The sequence below is a fragment of the Sinocyclocheilus rhinocerous genome, unplaced genomic scaffold (genome assembly GCF_001515625.1).
Source record: "Sinocyclocheilus rhinocerous isolate Xijiao unplaced genomic scaffold, SAMN03320098_v1.1 scaffold1696, whole genome shotgun sequence".
In the NCBI taxonomy this organism is placed as follows: Eukaryota; Metazoa; Chordata; class Actinopteri; order Cypriniformes; family Cyprinidae; genus Sinocyclocheilus; species Sinocyclocheilus rhinocerous.
In genome coordinates, this window is record NW_015628374.1 from 177085 (window position 1) to 184394 (window position 7310).

Consider the following 7310-nt stretch of genomic DNA (forward strand, 5'->3'; position numbering starts at 1 on the left):
TTTTTTCTTCTTTTTTTTTTTTTTGTAAAACGAAACATTTTGCAGTACGATCAAATAACGAGTCAAGAAACCAATTAGGAATTGAAGCTGACATTAAAAATTGAGGCTTTACTATTACTTTCAGTTCATTTATACTGGAAATGGAAGGTCAAATCAAGCGCATTGCATTGTGGGATGTTTTACGTCTATGTTCTTTTCAGTTACTCCATACATACAGAAAAACTGCATACTGTACAAAGTATGCATACTATATATTGCAACAGTAAGAGTAGTATGCTACTCCATAGAATAAATATGGACCACAGCGTGTCATGAGTGATGACTGTGCTCTTTACTGAGATGGCGGGTAAGCAGCTATTGAGAAATATTATGATTCTTATTTATTTTTTTTTTTACAATAGGTGCAGTTAAATGTTACAACTGCACTTCAAATTTCACAATGAAACCCCAAAACATAACATACACTACCGTTCAAAAGTATGGGGTCATGGTTGTTTTTTTTTTTATAAATACTTTAATTGAGCAAGGATGCATTAAACTGACTGTAAGTGACAGTAAAGACACTTAAATCAGCATATTAGAATGATTTCTGAAGATCATGTGACACTGAAGACTGGAGTAATGATGCTGAAAATTCAGCTGCGCATCACAGAAATAAATTACATTTTAAAATATATTACAATAGAAAACAGTAATTTTAAATTGTAATAATATTTTACAATTTTACTGTTTTTACCGTATTTTGATTGAATAACAATGGTTTTAAATGCAGCCTTGGAGAGCACAACAGACTTCTTTCAGAAATAGTGTAGATGTTCAATGTAATTTTTATACTCAAAGAAATATGACACATTCATACCAGCCACTGTTCGAGCCGGGACAGACTCCTTGTTGATCCAGAATGCGACTTGTGACAGCACAACCACCATAATTAATGGGATGTACGTTTGGATGAGATGGTAGCCAAGCTTCCTCTGAAGATAGAAATGGACAACCTGGACAGAATACAGACCTAGACGGTGCCAAGACATTAGAGGAGGACACTGATGAAGACAAATCGTGCAAATTCGGCAGTCTGTACACATCCATATGATGCTCTGATCAAGCCCATTTGGCCAAACACGACTCCGAAACATTTAGAGGGAATTTTGGCTCTCGGCTCTTAATTCCTGTCCTTAATTACAAGAAAAGGCAAAGTCATACAGGCACAAAACTTTCTTTCGGATGTGAGGCTGATCCATTTCTCACAGATCTGATGGGTACCCCATTTTTGCTTGCCTATAAATTCCTCATTACTGAGCCCCCGGTCATTCTCGGGACACGATCAGAGGCTGAAACGGGCTTATTGTAACGCAGCTATTTTTAAAGACAGACAGCATGAATTAGGCCTGATCAGTTAAGCATCTTAGATTGCCTCTCAGAGGAGAAGCTGGCCGGGAATCTTGTAGCTCTTAACACACACAATTAAATAAGTCATTTACCCTAGTAATAAGGGTGTGCGATATTGATTTGGTGATTTTCCGATAATGATAATTAAACCATATTTTGCGTAGTGTGTTTTTATGCTGGTACCTTGGCTGGTTATAAATAAATATGACACTAAAACCACCAGTAGGTGGCAGCAAGTCCCTGTCTTAACGAGTGATTCATTGGAATCATTCATTCAAATGATTCGTGCAAAACGGATGATTCATTCAGAAATGAAGCAAGTGGCTGTCTTTACAAACGGATCATTGAATCATTGACTCAAATGATTCGTTCAAAAACAGATTCATTCAGGAACGAAACACTGCAGAGTTTCTCTGAGATGCACAAATGTTTCGCTCCGGCTTTGTTTGAAACCATTTTCATTGTCAAAACTGAAAGAAAAAAAAAAGCAGGCAATATTGAGTCTAAAATGTAACTCACTCAGTATTCACTTCTTGTTTGTTGAACTGTTTTATAAAATGTATATCACATTTGCAATCATGCCCTAATATTTATGAAAACAGCTGTTGCTTGTGTGATATTACTTAACTATATAAATATAAAAAACAAAAACCCATACAGGGATATTTTTTGCTTTCATAACTTGAATTATAGGGTAAATAAATATGACACTAAAACCACCAGTAGGTGGCAGCAAGTCCCTGTCTTAACGAGTGATTCATTGGAATCATTCATTCAAATGATTCGTTCAAAACGGATGATTCATTCAGAAATGAAGCAAGTGGCTGTCTTTACAAACGGATCATTGAATCATTGACTCAAATGATTCGTTCAAAAACAGATTCATTCAGGATCAAGGCACAGCAGTGTTGCTCTGAGACGCACAGATGTTCTGCTCTGGCTTTGTTTCGAACTATTTTCATTGGTGAAACAGAAAAAAAGATAATACTCCTGATAGCACATGCACATCTTAAAGATAACTGACATCTACTGTATATACAGGGATATTTTTTGCTTTCATAACTTGAATTATAGGGTCATTTAACTGCATTCTAATAGGCTTCATCACACAGGCAATGCTTTTGGACTCTCAAGACGTGTTTTTGTTTGTTTTTTGCAAAGTGAGTGACACATAATGTCAGCTCACATATCATTAAAACAAACAATTATCATATTATCATAGCCAATAAATATCGCACACCCCTACACAGTAACTGTACAAGACATCTGACATGCTACATCTGTAATATTTAGGGGAAACTGAGCATTAAATAAAAACATACCTGTGCTGAATTTATATGTTTCACTGAACAAGGTCTGGCCCACAAGATCATACTGAAGTAAGCTTGATGATTCTGGAGGAAAATCTACTGATGCTTGAAGACCCTTCCTCCACGTGTAGACGATTTCACGATTAGTGTAAGCATCTGAAGGTACAGTGTAAGAGAGAGCAGCTGAGAAATGGTGCACAGATGGATAGACGGACGGACAGACACGACAGACAGATCTTACAGCTTCCAAACAGGAGAGGACATGTGTGTCCATCCATAGGAAAGTCCATCAACACCATTGGACATACTGCACTTACAGTCAGCCTAAAATATCCAGAAAACAAGCATTTATTTGGTGACCCAAATTATTTGCTATTATAATATCCTAATGAAAACATTCACTTATACTGAAACAGATTTCCGAGGGTTTCCAATCAAGGGTTTTTCAAAGCTCAGCTCTCATCTGATTGTTTTACCTCATGGTGTAAAAGACCGTTCCGTTTTGCATGATTCGAAACAGCTTGTTAGGAGACGTCATGTTGTGTGCGAGTGACGTCCTTGCATTGCGAAAAAACATGTCGGGCGTCCAGATCTTGTCCACCATGCGATTATTCAAAGGCAAGATTTCGACGGGCCCCTGAAAGGCTAACCTCTCGTCAACCCACATTTGGCGGAAAAACATATCCATGGTGAACTCCTTAGAGACAGAACAATTTCTTTATGTGAATCATGTTCTTTTTTTATGGTTACAATCGATATGAATTCATAATTTAAGTTCTTTTTTAAGCATAGTGTGGGTGAGGCTTGACATACTGATATTAGTTTGAACAGACATAAATAAAACATCAGCTTGTTATCTACTTAGCGACAAGACATGAAGCACTATAGCTAAATCGAAATAAAGATGTAACATTTGGGTGCTGTATTTTCTTACCATCTTAACATCAGATACTGGTCCAAAACTTGTGACGAATATGTCTGTTTTGACCTCAGTTACAGAGACTGCAAAGTTAATCACAGATTACATTTACATGTAGAGATGTGAGTCCATTATACTGTTACAGCAAAATTAAGTGAAATACATAAAGGGGTATTCGAGCATCAAAACAACTTTAATTGTTTTCATACATTAGAATGCGTCCTGTTTAATAAAAAAATAAAAAAAATGCCTATCATACGTTTTCACCATGATTTACAGAAAATGTCATTCAGTGTTACAATAGTTCATATATCAAAAAAATCTTGTCAGGCACATTTAGACCAAAAATCATTAGATGACATTAAAAGACTCTATTTAAGCACCACAGTGCAGCACTAAAATACTAATTAATTGTCATTTTAAATCTTTCCCAATCTTTGCCAAAATCCTTCAAACAACCAGGTTTTACCCATTTGTCAACAATAAGTATTTAATCATTTAAAATATAATAAGAGTTTAGTATGATCTCTTATTATTTTATATATTTTAATAAGTGCAGATCGTAATAAGTATGTTGTTTCATTTTTGCTTAAATATATATATCTGTTTCGCTGAATGACGATGGAACATTATTTCACCCATATTTTATTTTCACAAACATTATTTGAAACATTAAAGTAGAGACTTTACTTTCATTTAAAATGCTTTCTGTGTATAATATAATCACTTTTGTATATTTAATTTGATGTGAACACAAAATGGGATCTCGCCTTTGAACCACATAATGTCAAAACTTTGACAAATTATTAAAATTTCTAATAATTTCTAATTCAAATGATTTAATTTCTATACTGGGAGGCCTGTGCTTACCTCCAGATCCCGGGCGCAGTCGATTGCCATAACCCTCAAGAAGTCGGTCTAGAATCCGTGTTATATTTTCTGAATTTATCCTTTGCTTTCCTAATACATCTGCAACACTACACAGAGAGAAATGACCATCTAGATTAGTCCTTTCAGTGAATTTAGACCTACGTCAGGTAAAATTAGCATTAAAGTTAACTCATTTAAAGTAAGTATACCTAGTCCATTAACTCACCTTGTGAGACATAACAAGGCCAAAAGAAGAGCCATTTCTGTTGCAAAAAAGTAAATAAATAAATACAAAATAAAATAAATTAAGGCATCAATGGTTAGAGGTCATAATGTGATGTACTGAACTGAAGCACTGTCTTATGACTGTCAGTAAATGAAGGGCTGAATGTGACTTGAAATGCTTTCAGGATAATCAAATTAAAGGATTAGGAAAATCCACTTGCTTTTTTAGCAACAGGTTAAAGAGTATATCAAGCAAACTAGACATCAACTACCCTGATAGCACACATTCATCACAGAGACGTCTATTTAACGTCTGCAAGACGTATTTTTTATAGTGTTTGCTCATCTGCAATACGTCTATAGGACGTTTCCTGTCAGACGTCAACTAGACGTTTAGAAGATGTCTTTAAGATGTTTATGATTTAGATTGAATGTAAAACTGGCATCTTAAAGACGTCTATCAGATGTTTGTACACAGCAGATGAAGTGATCTTTAACAGACATCTTGCAGATGTACCTGTGCAATCTGCTGAAAATAACAGCTAAAACCAGCCTAAGCTGGTTGGCTGGTTTTAGCTGGTTTGAACTTGAAGTAGCTGGTTTTAGGGAAAGTCAGACAAGGCAAGTACAGGACCGATGTTTATTGAAGCTGAAAAACTCTTGCAAGAAGGTCTAGTTTGCTTAGCCTAAGCTGGTTGGCTGGTTTTAGCTGGTTTAAGCTTGAAGTAGCTGGTTTTAGGGAAAGTCAGACAAGGTTGGAAGTAGCTGGTTTTAGCTGGTCTCCCAGCCTGACCAGCTAAAGAAGTGGCCAAAACCCCTCTAAAACCAGCCTGCTGACCAGCTACGACCAGGCTGGAAGACCAACTAAAACCAGCCAACCAGCTTAGGCTAAGCAAACTAGACCTTCTTGCAAGAGTTTTTCAGCTTCAATAAACAATGGTCCTGTAGTTGCCTTGTCTGACTTTCTACTTCAAGTTTAAACCAGCTAAGACCAGCTTCAGGGCTGCCAACTATTAAGTTCAACTTGGAGTGAGAATACCCACAGCGGGTTGGGGGTTAAAAAAACAAATTATATATATATATATATACAGTGGGTACGGAAAGTATTCAGACCCCCTTAAATTTTTCACTCTTTGTTATATTGCAGCCATTTGCTAAAATCATTTAAGTTAATTTTTTTTCCTCATGGTGTCTGACAATTGGACATGCCTAGTGGTTAACGTCATGATGGTACTGCATTTCTATCATAAAAGTATGTAAAATAACTGCTGCAGAGCTACAAAACTATTAACTTTTTACCACAATAAGAATAGCAATGTACAAGTGAGAGAATTGCGAGATTTAGCTACTTGTTATTGCTTTTGTAAATGATTGCAACCACAATTAAGAAATACTTTTACATTAAAATTCAGCTATGGTTTTAGCTGTTTTTGTTTTACAACTTTTGACTCAAATATTACATATAAAGAGAGCTAACATGTTAGTTAAGTATTGCATTACACTGATAAATACATTATTGTTATATTTTGCAGCCTTGTTGCTAGCCTGTTTGTTTACGATGTAATCGATCGTTTCACTTAGCTTTAAGAGTAAAATAAGTATCAGCTTAACTCAGTCGATGTATTTTACTCAACATAAACAATATTATACGACATTGGGACGTTGGCTGTACATTATTCCTTATATATTTGACAAAACGTTACAAATTAGCTTTTGTTTACGCGCTCTCCGATACACTAGATGGCGCGCTCGATCCGTCAACAGCACGGCATTCGCCGCAGAAGAAGACATAATGCATGAGCAATACATCTGGAGTGACAGTAATAATAGCTGTTATTGAATCTGATGTGAGTTTGTAGGGTGTCTTGCAGCCGTTTTCATGAGAGGCCACTGAGGAGAGCAGTATGTCGGTGCATTTTGAGGAGAGGAGCGGCGTGATCCCGTGTCAAACAGCGTGGGGCTCGTGGTACCAGACTATGGAAGAGGTTTTCATCGAAGTCAATGTTCCTCCCGGAACTTCAGCCAAAGAGATCAAGTGCAGCATCCGGAGCAAACACATCGAGCTGCGCGTGAAAGACCAGCAGATCTTCAAGGTATGGATGAGCGTCAGTTATTATAAGATCTAGACAGGATTATTTTGAGAGATTAGAAACGTCTTTTTAATTTTTGAGCAGACATCTCATCTTCTACTAACCATACATTAATCAGACTTTGCACATAATTGTTCAACTATGTTATTAAAGATTTTGCAGATTGTTCGTGCTAATATAATATTTTTTTTTATTCATTTATTACACATTTTATGTAAACTCATACATGCATACAGTACTTAACCAAAGTTTGAAAACATTACAATTTTTTAAACGTCTCATGCTCACCAAGGATTATTATCATTTTTTTCAACTTTAATAATAATCAGAAATGTTTCTCGAGCAGCAAATCAGCATATTAGAATGATTTCTGAAGATCATGTGACACTGAAGACTGATGCTGAAAATTCAGCTTTGCATCATAGAAATAAATTACATTTTAAAATAGATTCACATAGAAAACAGTAATTTTAAATTGTAATCATATTTTACAATTTTACTATATAT

The 7310-nt window shown here is 35.8% G+C and overlaps 2 protein-coding genes across 4 annotated transcripts in view; one reads left to right on the plus strand and one right to left on the minus strand.

Annotated features, from left to right (window-relative positions):
* gabra6a (gamma-aminobutyric acid type A receptor subunit alpha6a) overlaps positions 1–4843 on the minus strand; it is a 13021-nt gene extending 8178 nt beyond the window's left edge. For both annotated transcript variants that reach the window (XM_016549411.1, XM_016549410.1), the window contains exons 1-7: positions 4715–4843; positions 4489–4595; positions 3634–3701; positions 3176–3396; positions 2941–3023; positions 2712–2855; positions 860–1012 (exon numbers count right to left, since the gene is read on the minus strand). In XM_016549411.1, the coding sequence (XP_016404897.1) occupies positions 860–1012; positions 2712–2855; positions 2941–3023; positions 3176–3396; positions 3634–3701; positions 4489–4595; positions 4715–4749 (811 nt within the window). In that variant the 5' untranslated portion in view covers positions 4750–4843. The remainder of the gene's footprint in view (positions 1–859; positions 1013–2711; positions 2856–2940; positions 3024–3175; positions 3397–3633; positions 3702–4488; positions 4596–4714) is intronic.
* A 1604-nt stretch (positions 4844–6447) lies between these two features.
* The window catches only part of nudcd2 (NudC domain containing 2), a 15421-nt gene continuing 14558 nt past the window's right edge, over positions 6448–7310 (plus strand). The window contains exon 1 of one of the 2 annotated variants that reach the window (XM_016549414.1): positions 6448–6806. In XM_016549414.1, coding sequence (XP_016404900.1) covers positions 6618–6806 — 189 coding nt within the window. In that variant the 5' untranslated portion in view covers positions 6448–6617. The remainder of the gene's footprint in view (positions 6807–7310) is intronic. The other variant, XM_016549413.1, reaches the window with a different exon arrangement.